This window comes from Aedes aegypti, chromosome 2, assembly GCF_002204515.2.
Source record: "Aedes aegypti strain LVP_AGWG chromosome 2, AaegL5.0 Primary Assembly, whole genome shotgun sequence".
In the NCBI taxonomy this organism is placed as follows: Eukaryota; Metazoa; Arthropoda; class Insecta; order Diptera; family Culicidae; genus Aedes; species Aedes aegypti.
The window spans coordinates 403748920-403769865 of record NC_035108.1 but is presented as its reverse complement, the minus strand read 5'-3'; the positions used below and the strand labels follow the sequence as shown (position 1 = coordinate 403769865).

The 20946-nt window shown below is 38.6% G+C and overlaps 2 protein-coding genes across 6 annotated transcripts in view; both read right to left on the bottom strand.

The window, feature by feature from the left end:
- Window positions 1-1873: 1873 nt before the first annotated feature.
- On the bottom strand, window positions 1874-8094 carry LOC5573242 (GILT-like protein 1). Its single transcript, XM_001654401.2, has 3 exons — window positions 7345-8094; window positions 7113-7277; window positions 1874-2919 (listed from the first exon to the last, which is right to left on the bottom strand). The coding sequence occupies exons 1-3, from the start codon at window positions 7450-7452 to the stop codon at window positions 2500-2502; spliced, it is 693 nt and encodes a 230-aa protein (XP_001654451.1). The 5' UTR covers window positions 7453-8094; the 3' UTR covers window positions 1874-2499.
- Window positions 8095-13921: 5827 nt separating this feature from the next.
- LOC5573241 (aryl hydrocarbon receptor nuclear translocator homolog) overlaps window positions 13922-20946 on the bottom strand; it is a 675904-nt gene continuing 668879 nt past the window's right edge. For all 5 annotated transcript variants that reach the window (XM_021847210.1, XM_021847206.1, XM_021847209.1 and 2 more), the window contains exon 13: window positions 13922-17808. In XM_021847210.1, coding sequence (XP_021702902.1) covers window positions 17366-17808 — 443 coding nt within the window. In that variant the 3' untranslated portion in view covers window positions 13922-17365. The remainder of the gene's footprint in view (window positions 17809-20946) is intronic.

Genomic DNA, 20946 nt, shown 5'->3' with positions numbered 1-20946 from the left:
ATATTAGAGGCCATTTTGGTACTCAAGGAGATATGTCCTTAAGTGAAGCCGAGGATATGATCGATACGCAGCCCTTAACGTATAAATCACTTGAACCTTTCGAAGTTGAAGCCATTACTCCCAATCACTTTCTGCGGGAGACAGTACGCGACCTAGACCTTAACCAAAATGGACCAACGGAATTGTCTGAAGCGGTGATAAACATGTACAAACGGTCGCAATACTTAGCAGATAAGATGTAGGAGCCTACCATTAATCAACGCACCAAATGGTTTGAGCACAGACAAACAGACGTCACACTCTCATCGATGTCCATCGACCACCTTTTTAACGGTCGATTCAAATATATGGTAGGTGGCCAATCCACCACCTGAAGCGCTTGCATCGTTTTAGTTCGTGTTTGACGTTTACACACTACCGCCACCTGTTGGACCATCGGCCAAACACCGTGATTTTAGCATTGGGCGTACATGTTCTCGCGACTATGTTTTTGGTCGCGATTTGTTCTAAGTGTTACGTCTGTTTGTCTGTGGTTTGAGTATCCGAAGGCTCTTCAAATCGGGGACCTTGTATTCGTGATGGACGAAAAGAGTAGGAAGAATTGGACAAGAGGCATTATCGAAGAAGTGTTTGCAGGACAGGATAAACGAATATTACAAGCGAACGTTCGAACTGCTTGAGGCGTTTTCAGACGAGCAGCAGCAAACTTAGCGGTGCTGGAAATACAGGACGGTAAATCCGGGTTTTCAGGCGAACTGGTACCGGGGTAACGGGCTGCAAAACTGTCATCACCGCTGGGTAATAATAACGGAGAGCCGGAAAGCAATGAACGCAAAACGTTAGGGCAAAGTACGTGAAGAGGAATGATACAGAAATAAGAAAAAATCAAACCAGTCAAGTTTAAAGGATCGTGAATTTATTGAAATTATATTTTCCAACGTTTATCTACTTTCTAACAGTAAAAAAATCAAATTTGTAGTAGGAATAACCTCCGATTGTTACTGAGGAAGTAGAGTTCGAAAAAACAATCCAAAATCAAGTGGACCTTTAATGGATTTGAAGCAAATTAGTAGCTGAAATCGTGAAGTAATCAGTTGAAAAGTAGAGGGGATGCAGTGCACGAGGATTAGAAAGGAAACTACTTTGTAAGTTATGAAAATAATTTTACTGTTTACTTACCTTAAATAAACCATTACAGTTTGAGGTGACCGATAAATTGGAGTCTGCTTCAAGATCAGTTCCCGAAGTCCGAGTACAATGCTTTGCACTCTCAAAGTTCTCACAGAGGTTTTATAGTGGTATCCAGTAGATTTTAAGTGGGACTTCATAAATCTCCGAAGAAATTATGAGGATTCTGGCAGACGAAATGGATTTCTAAGTGTACCTGTAAATATATGGAGAGATTCCAGCCAAGTCTGGGACCCCCAGAGTTCCAAGCAAGAGGCTAAAAATTTCCAGCACAATTCTGAAGATTGGGAGCTGAATACAATGGGAATCCTCAAATTTAATATCCGAATAAAATCCTGAGGATTTTTAGCGGAATCTTAAATTTAGAGCTGAATCTGTGGATTACTAACGATTTATTTTAGATTATTATGAATGCGTAGAATTTCTAGCGAGATCCTCTGCGTATTAAACAGAAGCTCAGCAGAGCATGGGATTCTCGAAGGATTTTTAAAAAATCTAATAGAAGCAATTCTTAGGAGTGTTCCCAAATAAATGTCTGGTCAGAAAGAGCTCTTGAAATTATTGGTTTCTATTAAGGTTCTTTTTTAACAATTTTGTCTCTAAAGTTCCAAATTCCTAAACACTCAGTCGCTACCAGCTTAAGAGGATTTTCGGATATCGATTTGGATTCGAAAGTATTGGCAGATTTATGACATTTAATATTTATTTAGAGCTATTCACTTAAAGTACATTTTCTTGGTATTATGTTCTCAATTTTACCTGTAGATAGATTCCAGCTACCAGGTCATTCTTCTACGATTCTCGCTATTGCTAATGTCTACTAGCAAAGACTACTTTTTGGAATATTGCATACAAATCGCCTACACTTTACTGGATTGACTGCAAATCGGACAATTTGTCGTAGTTTGTAATTCTATTCGTTCAATCGGTACATTTATCCTACGAGTCTGGTCTGAGTGAGTAACGTTTAAAATTTGAATTTACTATCAATCCCTAATATGGTGCGAAACATCAACTATTTTCGTGCGTCTGGATGTATGGTAGATGTACGTCTCTCAAGGTTGAAAAACGAATCTTCAATTAGAACTCATTATTTGCCTACAACTTATAAATACTCGATGTTTTAAACGAAGACTTTGTCTGTGGAGGGCATCAACGTTGTGTGTGCTGCCGAATAATAAGAATGCAATCGGAGCAAAAAATCTACTGCAGCAGCAGTAGGATGGAGCGCTGGATGTGCTCTGGAATTTGGCGGATCTCACCGTACACCTCGCGGGAAAACCGATTTATCGAGTACAAAACCATCTGCTATCATTCGCATTCCACCGGTTTTGGGCCTCGTCCGGAGGCAATCTTGCACACTTCGCCGAAGAGGTCCTTCAGGATGGAAGCTTGCCGGCCCTGTTGTCCATCCAGGGTAATGGTGGGAATGAAGGTGATTTGAGGACGCAACGCATGGGTTGCTTCACCGTGCAGCTTGAGCAATTCCGCTCCGTGAGGACTGTCGTAGCACTTTTGGATAGACTCGATTTCTACACCGTGCTCCTTGGCACAGCGATAGAAAGCATCCTTCGGTATCATGTTGTCCCGGATCATGCAGGCCACCATGTCCAATCGTGTTTTGGCATCGTGCACAGCTTCCACCACGCAGGCATGGATAATGTTTGCTTCGCATTCAATCGGACCGTGCTGACAGTCGAATGTTAGCGAGCCGTCCGAAATGGTGCTGGTCTGTAAATAGGATAAAGCGTGATTTGGAGTAACAATTAAATATCGAAATACCACGTGATTATTGTGCTGAAATCGAATTCAGGTTAACTACTGCGTTCATGAGTCCTCTCATGGCGTAGTGGTAACGCGCCCCAACTAGAGATCGGGGAGTCGTGAGTTCGATTCTCACTGAGAAGACGTGTAACTTTTTCGCAAATCTTCACATCAATTCTCGCATAACTTCTGATCTCGCCCTAAAAGCCATTGGTAACCATGTGTGTAGCTCGTTGTTTCTGAGCATTTGAATGTATTTTCATGTTATTGACCAACGCTATAGGGAAGAAAAGATAATTATTTACCTGCCCGTGATGTTGGTTTGGGTGCTTATTCTTTCATTTGCTCGAGTTACACACGTGGTTACCAACGGCTTTTAGGGCGTTAGGCGGCATCCACAAATTACGTAACGCTCTAGGGGGAGGGGGGAGTAGGCTTAAGCGTTACGGCTCATACAAAAATTTGATTTTTTTCATACAAAAAGCGTTACGGAGGGGGGGAGGGGGTCAAAAATTTCCAATTTTAGCTTTACGTAATAAATGGACGCTGCCTTATCTCAGAGTATGCGAGAATGTGTCCATCTAATCCAATTGCAAATTATATGTAATGTTTAGCTTTTCGGTATTTGTTAAAAATATCGAGTTAGAGAGGTAAACTTGCATAGGAAACTGAAACAGATAGCATCGAGATATGGCACATCGATTTAGAGAGGAATCGAAATATATTAGATTCAAGGGAAAACATCGAATTACAGAACATCGAGAAATCTAAAGTTGACCATAAAGTTATGGAAAACCTTAGCTATGTATGATAATGAAAAATTCTTACAGGAGTATTAAAAGATCACGTGGACAATTGCGAAACAAATTTCCGATCACAACTATAATCATAAACCGATCATTCAAGCCGATTTGCGATAAAATCGACCCCCTGCAAGATTTTGTTTTTATGAGATCAGCAACGAACAAAGAATATATAGACAGTGTTGTGACTCAAACTCAAATTCTCTTAACCCACGATTGAAAATTTTCGTGCGTAAGTTGTCAATCACGTCACGCGGCCAGGGAGAATTCTAAACCGTTAACAGTGAAACGTAGGAACTTAGGGGAGGCCCTCGTTATCAAAACGGAGGAGGCGAAATATGCCGAGGTTCTGAAGGCAATGCGAAGCACGATGCAGTTATTGCCACTGGGCGCAGATGTGCGGAGCATAAGGCGGACTAGGATTGGTGAAATGATCCTAGTCTTAAAGAGAGACGCCAAGCAAAATGGTGCAGCTTATAGGCTACTAGCACAAGAAGTACTTGGCGACGAAGTTGATGTGAGATCATTGGCTGCAGAAGCGAATCTCCAGTGTAAAAATCTGCATAAAATCACCGATGCAGCGGAGGTCTCGATGCCCTCAAAGAGCAGTGCGACATCGACGTAGCCAGTAAGGCCATTCACCTTAGAAAGGGCCCGCATGGCACCCAAATGGCGGCAATCAGGCTGCTGGTGCAAATTAAATTTAAATTCAGAATCCTACTACATTAACAACGATAAATCAATCTAATACATTCAAATTCCTTCTCGAGCAAATTTTCAACACGCATTGCGAATTTTGGATTTTTTACCTGGGAATGCGGTGTACATTTATGATTCATAGTTGCTAACAAGCAGTGCTTAAATGCACTTTTGAAGAAGCCATGAAGATTGTACTGGAGAAAACACTTGAAAAATTGTTTGAAATAACTGCTCTTCAAGAATCAGACTAGTATTTTCGCCAGGGAGTTTCTAGAATTTCCTACAGAAATGCCGTTCAAGGTTTTAACCAGAAATTTCATTCAGAATACCTACAGGAATTACTCCTAAGATTCTATCAGAACTTATTCCAAAAATTCTTTGAGAAATTTCGAATGATGTGTTAGAAAATCCTTCGTTTTTCCAGAGATGACTACAGGAAAAATGTTAAAGATATTTCTTTGTAATTATGAATGATTTTTTCATTTTCGGAATTATTTCAGAAGAAAATCCCAAAGAAACATCTGATTCTCTCAAAGAACTCCTGGACTCAAGGACATTTTGGATGATTGCATATATAAATTAGATTATTTAAAAAGAAAAAAAAGTTCTGTATATGTACTATCCTGGATATTTCCAGATTTTTTTTCTTTTAAAATCATCTAATTTATCTACGCTGATTAAAAAAACATCAATTTTTGGATATTATCCTACAAATTTATCGATTGGATGAATTTCTAGGATAATATCCAGAAATTGATGTTTTTTTTAATCAGCTAATTTATCTACGCATTCATTCAAAATTTCCTCATGAGTCTAGGAGTTCCTTCAGAGAACAAGATAGCCGCATAGCTAAGGCCTAAGAATAAACATTCGTGTAATATCGAAAAATAAATCCAGCCAGCGCCATTCCTTCCGAGGGGCCTTCCTTAGCCGAGTCCGCGACTACAAAGCAAAGCCATGCTGAAGGTGTCTGGGTTTCCGGTCGGTCCAGGATCTTTTCATAATGGAAATTCCTTTGATTTCCCTGGGCATGGAGTTTTATCGTACCTGCCACACGATATACGAATGCGAAAATGGCAACTTTGACAAAGAAAGCTTTCAGCTAATAACTGTGGAAGTGCTCATTGAATACTAAATTGTCCCAGTGTGGACGTAATGCCAAGAAGAAGAAGCATTCTGATTATAAAAGGACCTCAGAACAAAAAAAATCGTTTAATCCATTCCATTCCATCCATTCCACTGCATTATTTTTTCATTATTTCCTCAAGGAATTAATTCAGTTATTTGCCCAAAGTTCGCTTCAGATAATATGTCGATTATTTCTTCAAGAGTTAATATTGTGATTTTTACGACTTTCCTAAGGCTTTCCTCCAAAACTTTCATTTTAGATACCGGGAATGCTTCGAAAGACTCTTTGAGAAATTTTTCCAGGAAGTCCTAAGTTATCTAGGAATTTATTCATCGTTTTTGCAAGACTTCCACAAAGATTCCAGTATAAATCTTGCGTCCAAAGGTGAAAAAATTCTGACAATCCCGCGCCTTTTCGCGTTTTTTCACAAAATAGAGGATCGACGAAGAGAAATCGATCATGCGACTTACGCGCTTATTCTAGCACAGCACAGCTTGGTTTAGGGTTTCAACCAGAAATGTGTTTCATAGTACATACAGAAATTACTCCTTATATTTCCTTCAGGAAATATTACAGAAATTCCCATATCTTCTTCTTTCTGGCGTTACGTCCCCACTGGGACACTGGGAGTCTGCTTCTCAGCTTAGTGTTCACTTCCACAGTTATTAACTGAGAGCTTACTATGCCAATGACCCTTTTTGCATGTGTATATCGTGTGGCAGGTACGAAGATACTCTAATGCCTTGGGAAGTCGAGAAAATTTCCAACTGGGAAGATTTCACATGGGATAAGTATGTTCACATTTCCATAGATTAGTATTACGAGCAGTTAGAGGACTTAACACAAAAGGTTTGCCTTTTCCATAGTAATTTCAATATAAGCTTCAAATGGCGTGTGAATAACCACATTTCTTCCAAATCACTTCAAATTTTGGGAGAAAGATTTTTATCATAATTGACATCGTTTAAGCATAGTGGAGCAGAAGCTTCAAAATTAGCATTGATCTTATGCGTCAATCTTGTTTAAGGGTTAGAGGTTAGCCCCAAATTTCTGACTTTGGTAACGGACGGGAAGGAGGCAACCCTCATACAATGGTCTAGGACTGTATCACCTACGAAATTGTGCGAAATTCTCAATGCTAATGCTAAAATTCTAAGTACAGGATTTTGTAAGAATCAATTCTTTGCGGCGATATTCTGTTCGACTAATTTAGCCTATTCCCATCATATTTTATTTTAGTTCAGTCTCTCCTATCAAATATTGAAGATAGTCGTGGTATAGCGTTGTAAATTTTTTATCATATTATTAGTAGCCATGAAATTTCGTTTTTAGTATGGTTCCATGAGTCGATATCGATTCATGGAACATCGACTCATGGAAGATTCACTGCATGTTGTGATGATGGATTTCATTCTGTATCGCACTGAAACATTCTCCATTATATGGGACCAAATGTATAAACTAAAGACAATCCATTTGTGCAAACATAACTTTTGCGTTGTACCCACTATACCGGGAAGCATACTCACCGTTGCTTTACCGTACGGCACAAATTGTATTTCCAACATATGTGGTGCCCTTACGAAGGCCGGCTGCAGTTGCTTGATGATGAAATTTTTCGAATCCGGACACAGTGCCTCATAGAAGACCATCGTATAGATGGGTGCATCGGCTGGTCGAGCCAAGGAATCATCCTAGAGAGATAGGTAATAGGTGAATATGTAACTTCCGTGGCAGTATTTTCCGATTATTTCTGCTTACCTGAACTGGATTCGATTCCGGTGCACTGGTGAAACTCTTGTACAGCAATATCACTACCACAACGAATACAATCAGATAGATAATTCGCATCAAGCGCTTTTGGTACATGTTTGCCACGCTTTTTCGTCAATCCAATCGGGATTTATCGGGAGTGGGTTTTTGATTGCGTTGACCGTGCTCAATAAATCGCGATCAATCTGCAAACTAATCGCTTTTCCTGCTTACTGATTATAGAACCATAAGCATGTTGAAACTTGAGACCGATTTTTTTTATCGCCAACAGCTTGCAAAACAATACTTTATAGCTTGTTCTGATACGACTGATTTGGGTGTATGGATGCAGACTTGAACAAATTTGCACTTATCAGTAACAATGTGAGAAAACTCACTGGAGCGTTTAGAATATAGGATAAATTGGAAAAGATCTATAACTTCTTCACTAGCACATAAGTACAACACGAAAAATATCAAATCAAACAAAGATCTAATCACACATAATTGTTAAAGTAATCTTAACTGGACCTGAGCATTTTTTTTAATATGACGAGTATTGAACAATGGTTTCCTGCACTACAATTGTACTTTACGATAAAAGAAAGGATGTATGCACTAAATTTGTATCTACAATTATCAATATAGCTATACTAGTCGATTGCTCGGTTCAGCTATCGAGGTATTGCGCTGTCGAGCCGAGAATGTCCTTATCACTGCGTCTATCAGACCGAAAGTATGAAAGCTGGGGTGGGTGTATGTGACACTTGCTTTGACGTCGTGGATTTTGCTGCCCTCTAAACAGCGGCACCATTACGTGCCGCTGAAAATAAACATCCCAACGGTTGTAGAGCCGAAATGAGATTGGTTCATGAAATATGTGACGAACTAACTGTACAAAACTATGATTATCACGTTTCCATACAGGTATTTTTCTATCGAATTTAAGGTTCTTACGTTTATGTAATTAGTTACGATTTCTAATTTGATTTTTCATAAAATTTGTCAGGCATTATTACCCATACTTTCAGAAGCTGTCTAGGATTTACAATATTCAAGCGTGTGCTAGAATAAGGGCGTAAGTCGCATGATCGATTTCTCTTCATCGATCCTCTCTTCTGTTTATAAAGGTGACACTGTGCTATGTGCTATGTGGGTAGGCAGGGGCAAGATGTGCAATGAGTACCGCTCAATTATAAGACTGATTGAATAAATTTTATTAAAACAACGTCATAGACTGTTGAATTGAGGTTCATCCAACTACTAAAAAGTTATTAGAAATAATAGAAATTTTGAAAATATGAGACAACATATCAAGCCTTTTGAAGAGCAACCCTCATTGAAATGAGAAAATTATTTCGAATTAAGGATTGTGATGAATCAAATTTGTAAATTTTAAACAATGATAATTTTGAAACCAATGCATCTATACATTTCAGGTTTGTTCCATTCAATAAGTAATCATCTCAAAAATTTGTCAAGCGTGTAAGCTCTATTTAGCCCTGATTATCTGTGACAATAGGACAATAGATCAAAAGGAACGTTAAAAAAATATTTCGCAAGTTTGGCAGAAAATTTATAGCACTCACATAGGAAGTTTTAGAGAAAAATGGAAATATTGTAAAGTATGGTTGTTAATTTTCATTTAGGCTAAGGGTTTATTCACATATTACGTAACGCGATAGGGGGAGGGAGGGGGTCATTCATGATATTACGTTCCAAACAAAAATATTAAATTCTCCATACAAAAGTTGTTACGTGGGGGACTTCAAATTGGCAAATTTTGCGTTACGTAATATTTGAATGATCCCTAAGGTGACCAGACGTCCCAGATTTTGCAAGACAGTTCCGTATTTGGGCAACTTGTCCCGCAAAACCAAGCGTCCCGGAAAACGTCCCGAATTGTGAACAGCACAAAAAATAGAATTTGTTCTGCAAGTATGAATAATTAAATATTATTCGTTGTCATATGGATGTTTTCAAAATTATCCTCCGCATACTGGTCGGCTTTCTGCATGAACCAAGAAGATTCTATTTGAAATTTCAACAGGATTCACATGGGATTTCTTTTACCTGTTTGAGTTCGTCATCGCGGTATTCTAGTCAATATATTAACAGGACTTTGTTTGTTGTTATCAAATTTATGTTGAAATGTTTGCAAAATATTATTGGAGTCATAACATAATCTCATTCGCACTTAAAATTGCCGTCACTATTTAGGGGTCTTTTTGTAAATCGAGTAGATTCATTTTGATCGACTAGACTTGTAAAATAGGACCATTGATTTCTGATCGAAATTTATGAAATCCACAAATTTATTAATAATCAGAAATCTAACAAAATTCTGGTAGAAATAAAAAATTTCACAGTATTGTGCTCTGCAAGATAAATCCACGTGATGCGATCATCTGAAAATGTCGATATACCGTCGCAGTGATAATGAAAATCATCAAATGTTTCAGATTTAGCAAATTTGAAACATTCGCGTCCTTGAAGAACGAAACAATCCAAGCCTACTTGAATTTTGACGTTGCGTTTGAATTGCGCGCATATCTTCTGCGCGTTACCGCCGCCGCTGGATGTGGATTGGATTGAGCGCCGCAATATTCACGCGTAGACAATTTCAAAATATTTCCAACCAGAGTCTTGTCGAAAAACTATTTATTATATTTGCAGCTCATGACTTGGTTCAGAATCTTCTCATTCTCAATTCCTATAATGATTTTGCCCAGAATCAAGTATGAATTCTTAGGATTTTGTTAATCAAACTTATTTACTGTATCTAATTCAGAATCCTTCTAGATTTAGATTCTTTCTAGGATCATATTCAGTCCAAACACTTACAATGATTCTGTTCGAATTTGTTCGAAAATTTGTTTGAATATCAGAAGCTTGTTCTTGAGACAAAGTTTTGATTTTCTATTAATAAGGTGATAGAGACATTTTACCCTGTCCTTTGGTTCAGAAAGGGGTACGGGCGTGTGTGAACAAGTTACAACATGGACGTTCTAAAGTGCCAGAATGAAGTGTTGTGCTTGTGGGGAGCACTTGAAGATGGGATGGAAGGTCATTACTTCGCGTTCGTGCTTTACTTCTGCTTATCTAAAAAGTTATATACTATAACCGACCCTTAGATAGCTTAACTATCTAAATTAACAATGGCAAATACAATAATCGTCCTGAGCTTACTAACATGTCGTCGCATTAATTTTATCATAATGATCTTTTATCTACATCCGTCGAACCATTCTGAATGGCCGTTGTGAGAATATCACCAAGAACTTCTCACATGCAATAAAGCTGGATTGTCATACATTGAAACATCAAGGTACTCGCTCTTTCATATTCATTTTTTGTTGTTTATTATTAGTTTCAGGCCTTCGGGTGTAAAGTGTCACTAATAAATAAAAAAAAATATTTTCAGGGATTGTTATCGTGGGAATCCAAAGAGCGAATATTGTATGACTTATATGTAGGCCAATACTGCAATAAAGCATGTCCCGCATAGCAAAATACAGTTTGTCTTACTTTAAGAACAATAAACATCTTGTAACGGATACGGTTAATGTATCAGAAATAGTTGCTTTTATGTATAACCATATGGACTTCAAAGCTGTTCACCATTTCAAATAGTATGATTAACCTATACCTATCAGTAACAATATATGATACTGCTCTGATATTGTTAAATTATATGGGTAGGATTCAAGCAAGATATGGTGGAAACATTACGCCACCATTCGGCAAATTGTTTTTGTTTTAATTTGTGCAACACACTCACACATTTGCATTTGACAATATTGAACTACATTTTAACAGTTCGACAAATAGTTACATTTTGTTGGTATTTGTGAGCGACAATCTAGCGTTGAGTGTAGAAAAAATCGCTGATTGCCGTCGAAGGAAAACAGTCGAGTTAAGCTGAAATTATATTTACAAAACAGCAATTCACATCAAAAAATGACAACTGCGATCGACCCAGTAAGTACATTTATTTCGCCAATCTGTTGGATGTTTGGTTCAAACCCAATCCCCGTAGGAACTGCGCACCAAAATCGATGCCGCTTGCCGGATGGAGGAGGAATTCACCAAACTGTACAACGAAAAAGTAGCCAAGAAGCGGCATCAGATGGCCCGGCTCTACATGGACAACGGTTTGCTGGTGTGGAACGGAAATGGTGCCAACGGGAAGGACAACATCCAGTTATTTAAGGAACTATGATGATTTGAGTAAATAGTTGATCAAGTTGAAACATTATTTTTCTCTTCACGTATTGATTTGTTTCATCATTTCTTATTTAATGAATTCAATTCAAATATTTGATTCTTATGGTATAAGACTTACATACCAGTATGGGATAGGGTAAAAATACAATAAAGCACCGTAATCAAATAATTATGCATACGTTATTTATTTCCCTTAGAAACATATGGTTCAAATTTATCAAAACTATTTGGCTTACATTAATTTTGCCAGAAAATGGACAGTATATCTACCTTTTGGGAAACTGTTGATGAGAAATTTTGTTCGAGAAAATCGACGTTTTCAAATGGTTATATAACTTAACCGCCTATTCCCCACATTGTGATTTTCCTATTTACCGTTTGTCGAATTGTTAAAAACGTTTCGGGTATGGTGGACATATTGTTATTTTTCATTGTAACCAAAATGTTTCAGATATTGTTGCAAATTGTTGTGGACCTTTCGGGAAACTGTACTGATATAGTTCTTGTTTATGCGGGGTAACATTCACTAACATTACTTCTCTCTTTATCCTTGTTTTTCATATCTAACCCGCTATTGCTTCGAGGAATAATTCACCGGAGAGAAAAGGCATCTCTTATTATGGCAGCGTAATGGCCGAGAAAACGTCGGTTTGATGCCGCAACTCTCCATCCTCGGTTCTGCCCCACGCACGCCTAATCGATACGCACTTGATCCGCCCACCTAGCCCACCTTCCTCCACGCCTTTGATAAGTATTAAATTTCTGTAATCATTGAATACTAATTGAAAGGTAAATCAAATTAACTTATTTAACTAATAACAAATTTATTCCACAGAGTGATTTACAAAACACCGCACAAAATCCTTGCTTTCACATATTCTTAGCAGAGTTGCTCGCTGTCACTATCAACGCTTCAAATTTGCTGATTTGTACAGGCCGACTACGATACAATTCGGATCAATCTATATCACATCAACATCATGCTGTCTACTCCATCACAAGTGCATTGATGGCGATAGACTATGGATATCACTGATGAGTTAAGTTTAGCCTTAAATTAAGCAGTTAAAATGGCAATTTATCAGTACGTTTTTTTGGACAGTGTTGCAGAAAGAATGAAACTATTTGTTGGTCACTGAAAAACATTAATAGCATGGATAATTACCACGTGATCACTCATTTCCGCAGTGATTATGATCTAGAGCGCGATGTCGCATCACTACTGTTGGTTGTCAAATCAAAGTGATATTTATAGCTCGCAAGTGATAGTGATAGTTTTAGACCATCAACCATCAGCTGATATGATTGATGTTAAGCAACTCAGATCCTTAGGCAAAACACTTCACCTTGCATCATTTATACGTGTAGGGGAAGTCTAGTGTAGAAGCAAAACTTAAAGAACCTTCTGGTCAAAGATGTTGCGTTGCCTACTTCCCAAACTCCAAAACCCCCGGTGTATTATGGAAGATGTGAGTTTTTAAACTTATGCTGGAGACTTGGCCCCTGACCCCCTTGTACATCATTAAAATAAAATAAACAAGGGGATATTATTTTTTTCTCAATTTAAAAAAAAAGTTATTTTCTCAATTGTGAAAATCGTTTTTAATCTGTTTCTGTAAATCCTGCCATATAATTTTAATAGCTGGATTGTGAGTGCGTTGAAATGAACTTGAAACTTATTTAATTGCTTTTACTGCCGTTCTACCCATATTTGGCCCGCGGTCCATAAGGTTTACATAGAACATGGGACAAGTAGGCGTAGAAGGGCAGTTTATTTAGCACGGATGTTTTGGATAAGATCGGGATCCAGATAGCCGTAGTGGTGAACGCGCAGCTATTCATCATGACCAAGCTGAGGGTAGTGGGTTCGAATCCCATCCGTCGAAGATCTTTTCGGGTCGCAAAATTTTCCGACTTCCTAGGGCATAGAGTATCTTCGTACCTGCCGCACGATATACACATGCAAAAATAGTCAATTGACAAAGAAAGCTCTCAGTTGATAAATGTGGAAGCAAAGACAACATAGGGTAAAAGCACCGGTTTTGGCCAGCCTAAGAGTAACTGTCAATAAAAATTAAATGGGTTTAATTGATAATTAATTAATTTAATTGACTAGTTCAAATCTCAAACATCCCAGGTGGAAGTGATAATAAGAACACTAAGCTGAGAAGCAGAATTTGTCCCAGTCGGGACCTAAATTCACAAACAAGAAGTTTCGGATAAAACAAACGCCGTGTATTATGATTTTTATTAAACGTTATATCGTTTTTATTTTTGATATCTTTTCTTCTTTTCCCATATTTCAAAAAGAGTACATTTCTGTCGCTTATACAATCTGGTGATTTTTTTCTTCTTTTTATACAAATGGATAGCTAAGTTTTTCGTTTACTTTCATTTCTATTCTTCATTTCCCAATCATTCGCACAATCTGCCTTCAGTTGATAAAACTGCGAACATGATGCTTATTTCCCTTCTTCACACAGTCAAGCAGTTGTAAAAATCACAAAAAAATAATCCATTTCGGGTCTTGTTTGTGAGTGTATGCGTGTGGTTGTTTTTTTTTACTGAAGACTTGAATTGCTTGTCGAAAAAAATATATTCATGCTTTTCTTTGCTTTCATATTCAGGAAGAAACCACTTTCTCTGGTATCATTCCACATAGTCCCATAACTCTTCTCGATTGAAGGAAAGCGGACCGTGTGGACGATTCTCATTGTCTGAAGAAAACAAAAGACATTAGAATCAATTTATCTACTTTACAAATAAATTATTCGGTTGTGGGCTGCTTTCCGTCGGATTTGCCTGTTTTGTTTAACTAAATTAAATGCTTTACAGTAATTGTGTGTTGGGTTGAATAACTAGGAATAATTCGTGAGAGCGCCGTGTTGATTTCAACAAAGGCGCTTCCGTCAGCTGCTTCCGACTTGTAATGAAAACAGTCAATTCAGGTTGCATATGCAAGCTTTTCTTTATATGTATAATAGGAAATGTACGTTTAAAATAATCCTACCAAAAAAAAAAAAAAAAACAATCAAACGATAAAACAGATGGCGTTGTTGCAGTATTGTTGCGTTCCTAAAATGTAGAGGAAGATAATGGTCCAACCTATGTTCTATTGCTGTAACTATTTCGATCGTGGGATGAAAATATAATCAATTGTTAGGAATCATTCAGCGTCTCTAGATTTATACAACACTCTCTATCTCTCTCTTTCTCTTTTCATAATTAAATTAAGTTAATGGTTGTTCATTAAGCCTACGGTTACATAATCTAAGCGGTCATCCAAAATTAAATTGTTTTAGTTTCTCAATTTATCCCTAGCTCCCGATGAATCGCTGTTTTTTTTTTCGTTTCTTTTTTAATAAAATTTCAAGACTTATACTTTAGCGTTTAGACCTAGCAATTCACGGGTATGCCTTGTTTGCTGAGCTTAAAGAGTAATAATTTCTTACAGTTTAGATAACGAATGCTGAACTGCTTCCTTTCGATTTTTTTTTATTCAAAAAACTTGTTTCGCCTGCCGGATGCCATACTCAATAGGAATTTTGTCTTGACTTTACTTTAATGATATAGGGTTTTTTTTGTGTAATGCAAAATGGAGTTTGATCATTTTCTGCTACTTCTCTCTTACTATCTTTATACAATTTGTTTGAATCAAGCAAGTTCCAGTTGTTCGCTCCAATCCCCATTCAAACTAGCAAGATTCATGACTGATTTTTTTTTTGATACCTAATGATGATGCTGAGTGGAATTGAGACGAAAGTATGTGTTAACAAATTTTATACTAATACATGTAATAATAATTCTTATGCAAGCTATGAACATTGCTTTGTTCTTGTGATTTTTTATCTAATTAAACATGGGCACAAGTGTTGCTGAAAAGTAAAATGGTGATACAACCTTTTCACTAGTTTTCTGTCTTCTGAAAATGCTGTAGACTAAACCAAGACTTCAGTCGTTTAAGTAAACTTACACTAAGGTGCGGTTTATTTTTCAAAAAATCGTAAAACATTGTGGTCTTCTGTATTCAAATCACATCTAAAGATAAATGTTAAAGTTTGAACTAAAGATAATTTAGATATGGTGCAAGTGTCTTGAAGGTGAATATTCAAGTTATAAAATATGACCTCAAGTGAAATTTTCATAGCATTGTTATTTTCCAACTTATTTTTAGTGTTTTTATAACTTTATGAATACTCAACCAAACCCAAGGCTACAAGTTGAATAATGCCTTTTTTAAATGCAAAAATGTTTTACAATTAAATAAAAACTTTTGCTAACACCTCAAAAGATTGACAATGAGAATAAACAAAATCAGCTTTGGTATTAACGCTTAAACATCTGGAAAACGTGTCATAGAAAAAAAAAATCGTGTTTTTAGTAGTTGTTGTTAAATAACTAAGACAAAGATTAGAAATCTCAGAGCTGTACAAAAGCAATCGAATTATTTTCAAAAACAATCAGGTTGACAAATATGATATTCTACAAACTTGTCATAAACTTAAATTTGAAAAAATAAATGATGTTGTAGATATAAATTGATGGAAAATAATCTACTAAAAGTCATATTTTATAACTTACAAATTGATTAATATTCATGGCCAAAGCTTTGATGTATTTCTTCTGATGGGATGTGCATTCAGAAGAGAACACGAACTTTTAGTTTTGAGAATTTTCGAAAGGAAAGCCGCACTCTAGTGCAGTGGCTGTGTGATCGTTTTAGCGTGAAACTTTTGGGGCTACGGCCACACCTTTGTTCCCACAAAATTATCAAGACAATAAACTAGTGAAAATGTTTCTAATTTCCTTCTGCTTGATGTGAACTTTGGATGAGAACAATGTTAGGGGCTCCTGATCGAAATTCGTTTGAAAACGAAAAAGAAATGTCTGTGACTATTGTTTGTAAGCTTTGCTTGTAATTGAACACAATGTTTGCCGCTTTTGAATGCATCATTTTAAATTTTAATCTTCCGGGTCTAGGAAAGCTTATAATCAAAATTCTGTTTATACTTATTTAAAAAGTACTAAAAATCGACTTTACCTGTTTTTTGTTTGCGCTCGAAAAACGTGAAAAGGAAAGCCTAACGATAAAACAAATACAATTACAGCTATATACGTTTCCTTAACTCGTTTTCCATCGCTTGTTTCGCCCCTTGCTCCATCTCTTATACTTCTAATAATAGCCTTAAACATCTGTTTTTTCTTCGTTGATTTTGATTTTGCTTCTATCTTCTATGAACCTCAAAAAGTCCTGGATGAATGTTTAAAAAATTTAAATTAGATTTGCCCTCTCCAAAATAGTCAGCGTCTTTTTTTTTATTTGCTCCGGTTGTTCCGTGGTCGATTGGCAGATCTTTGTTGTAGAGAGAGACGTTACGAAAATCACGGCAATGAGTTGAATAAAAGTGTGAGATAAAAGTTCTATTTCTGAAAAAGGGGACATCTATTGAGCGTGTGTTAGTAATTATCTGGTTTAATTTTAAACAATAAATTAAAGCTCTTCCAATCGCCGCCATTTTAGCTACTATGTATAATTTCGTGGAGAAAACCGAACAAAAAGAGTCCACAGAACTATTTACATTTGTTCATTGATGTAGCCCCCAAAGCCGGCCAAACCGCCGGCAGCAGCCGTTGCAGTGACCCCATGGTTCCCATTGGTGAGTCCCCCAACAAACCCTCCTGCTCCGCCGCCGCTGATCCCCGTTCCATTGCCTAGTCCACTTCCGCTTCCGCTCCCACTGTGATAGGATGCCGCCGCCGCTGCCGTCTGGTTATAGTTGTTATAACCATAGTACAACAAATTTCATTCGAATGGCGTGTTGAACATGTGGATGTTCAGATCTTCAAACGAGGTGGCCCCGCTCTGGTCCAGCATCTGCAGCATATCGGACAGTTCGTGGCCCTGCCCTGGGTGGTGCTGCCCCGGATGATGACCCGGGTGATGAACCTGATGCGCTGCCGCTACCGCATGGTGCGGATGATGGGGATGGTGCTGCGGATGTCCTGGATGGTGCCCGTGGTGCTGCTGATGCGGACCGTGGCCATGCTGCAGAGCCGGATGATGCTGTTGCATGTGTTGAGCATGCTCAGGCGGGATGTCCTGTTGCGATAAGTGCGGAGGGGCGGTGCTGGCAGAACTATTGCTACTGCTGCCACCTCCACCGCCGGCCCCACTTGCGCTACTACTGCTGGTCTGCATTGGTTCCGGGGCTGCCGGGTGATGCGCCTGCCATCCGGTCCAGATACCTGAATGGGGAAGAAGATGGCAAATGGAAATGTTAGCACGATGGATGGAATGAGACTTCATAAGTTAGTTTTATGGGAGGTTTTAAAACACACAAAATGGTTTGATGAGATGGATGCAGCGCGGGCTGCAACGCTGCAGCAAGGAACGTGACAAAACTTGGAGCGATATAAAAGAAAACGAAAGCAGCAAACCCGCATATTCCGGGATAAAAAGCGCCGCCTTGAAGAAGCGGAATTTGAAGAAATGGAGCAGCTGCATCGTTCACAAGAAAGCGAAAGTTATACGAGAAGCTTAACGCATCCCAAAAAGGCTTGGTGCCGCGAATGTGTAGGGATAAGGATGGAAGCATCCTGACAAACGAACGTGAGGTGATCGAAAGGTGGAAGCAGCACTATGATGAACACCTGAAGGACACGAAGAACACAGGCGCAGAGGGTCACGACTGCGGAGGAAGTGACTACGTCAGCACGGCGGATGAAGGAAACCAACCTGTCCCCACATTGAGGGAAGTTAAGGATGCCATCAACCAGCTCAAGAATGACAAGGCCGCTGGTAAGGATGGCATTGGAGCTGAACTCATCAAAATGGGCCCGGAGAGGTTGGCCGCCTGTCTACCTGGCTGATCTGGGAAACGAAACAGCAGCCGGAAGAGTGCCCTATCTACAAGAAGGGCGACAAACAGGAATGTGAAAACTATCGTATGATCACTATCCTAAATGCCGCCTTCAAAGTGCTATCCCAGATTATCTCCTGTCGACTATCACCAATAGCAAATAAGTTTGTAGGAAGTCATCAAGCAGGTTTCATCAAGGGTTGCTCGATGACGGACCAAATCTTCACTGTACGGCAAAACCTCCAGAAATGCCGTGAACAGCAAGTCGCAACTGATCACATGTTCATCGATTTTAATACGGCTTATGATCGACCGCAAAGAGCTATGGAAAATTGTAATCAAGCTGTACTTGATTGCCGGGTTGGGGATACCCAAATAACCAAATAGCACTTTAATTCGCCCTGCGTGCCAATGTAGTGCTATAATACAGCTGACATGCCCTATATTCGCCGTATAATAGCCCTATAAGCACAAAAAGGCGAACTAGCGGGCTAGTGGTTACTTGGGTAGTACTATCAACGGAAAAGAAGATAAACGAAGGGACATGATAACCATGTAAGGACTATGATTAGAAACTGATACTTGGAATGCAGAAAGAAGCAGACTTTTGAACTGCTGAACTGCTCGAAATCACACCTGACTACAAGGGGTATCATATATCGGGAGAACGCGATTTCTCAGCACTGTATCAAACATAAATTCATTCTTTTCGGGTCATGATAGTCGCTTGGACGAGATGGAATGTAAAAAAAATGGAACAGCTGAAAGAAAGCTCAACGCATTCCGCAATGATTCGGAATGATGTAGGTTTATTGGCCGACAAGCATGAGTCATTAAAAGGTGGAAGCAGCGCAACAATGAACACCTTAATGTGGTAGGCAAACTCCATGATGGCAAGAGATAGCCATTTCGGTACGGCGAACGAGATTGATGTGCCGACTCCCACTCCTGCTCTCAAGTGCAAGATGTCATCAAAAACCCAAAAAAAAAACTTTATAAAATTCCTGTATGAATTCCAGGAAGAATCTCTGAATGAGCTCCTAATGGGAACCTGGAAGAACTCCTGATATACTCCCTAGAAAAACTCCTGGTGGAATCTCTTGAGGAACTCTTGCTGTAATCCCTAGAAGAACTTCTGATGTAACCCATGGAAGAACTCCTCAAGGAATCTCTGAAAGAACTCCGGACGGGATCTCTATAGGTACTCCTGACAAAATCCCTAAATGGATCCCTGATAATATGCCTGGCAGAACTGCGTATAAAATTCCAGAAAGAAATTCAGATGGAATTCCTTAAGGTACCCCTGATATAATTTCTAGAGAAATTACTGGTGCAATCATCTCTGAAGGAACTCCTAATGGAATCCCTACAGATCCTTTTGATAGAATGCCTGGAGGAATTCCAGGTGGAATATCCAAAGGAACTGCTAATGAAATCCCTAAAAGAACTCCTGATGCAATCTCCCGAAGAATTTCTGGTGCAATTGCTAGAAAAACTTCTGATGTAATCTCTGGAAGAGTTCCAGGTGGAATCTCTGAAAAAACTTCTATAGAAACTATAGGAACTCCTGTTGAAATTTCTGAAAAAAATACTGATGAGATTCCTAAAGAAATTCCTGATGAACTACTTATACAGTCTTGAGGAACCCCTGATATAATCTCTGTAGGAATTCCAGGTGGCACTCCTGATAGAATCCCTGGAGGAGCTCCTGATGGAATCTTTGGAGGAATTCCTGAAGATATTCCTGCAGGAACTCCAGATTAAATCATTTGAGGACCTCCTGATTAAATCACTAGAAAAACTAATGATGGAACCCTTATAGGTACTCCTGATGAAATCCTTGGAGGGATTGCTGATGATTCCTGATGCTGATAAGATTCCTCGAGGAACTCCTGAAATAATATCCGGAGGAACTCCTGAAGGAATTTCTTGAGGAATTCCAGGTGGAATCTCCCCAGGAAGAAGTCCTGATGAAATCCCCAGATGAACTCTGATGGAAGCCCTAAAATTACCTCTGATAGAATCCCTAAAAGAACTCCTAATGAATTCCTGGGAGGAACTCCTGATGGAATCATTGTAGGAGCTCCTGATGAAATACGTGGAAGCATCCCTGATGGAATCCCTACAGGAGCTCCTGATAGAATCCATAGAGGAACTCCTTATGATATCCCTAGAAGAACCCCTGGAGGAATCTCTAGAGGAACTTTGATTGAGGTCCTGGTGGAATTTCTGAAGGAGTTCCTGGTGAAATCATCACAATAACTTCTGATGGAAACTTTTAAAGTTCTCCTGATGGAGAACTTTTACAGGGTGTCTACTATCTAGAAAAACCTGTAAAACCTGAAATAATCAGGTAACGTTGTTAAACCTAGAAAAAAAACCTGGAATTCTCAGGGAATTTCATTAACAATCAAGGAAATTTCTTCGAGGAAGTAATTCATGGTAGAATGACAAAGGATTTTGACGTAAAAACTCTCCACAAAATTTCGACTGCGCCGCTATCAAAACGCTCCTTTAGCTGTTC

Bases quoted from the DNA above. Each gene is read 5' to 3' on its own strand.
- LOC5573242 (XM_001654401.2), bottom strand. From the start codon at position 7,452: ATGTACCAAAAGCGCTTGATGCGAATTATCTATCTGATTGTATTCGTT. The intron at 7,278-7,344 runs GTAAGCAGAAAT...CTATCTCTCTAG, and splicing joins CGGAATCGAATCCAGTTCAG to GATGATTCCTTGGCTCGACC. The intron at 2,920-7,112 runs GTGAGTATGCTT...TCCTATTTACAG, and splicing joins TGCCGTACGGTAAAGCAACG to ACCAGCACCATTTCGGACGG.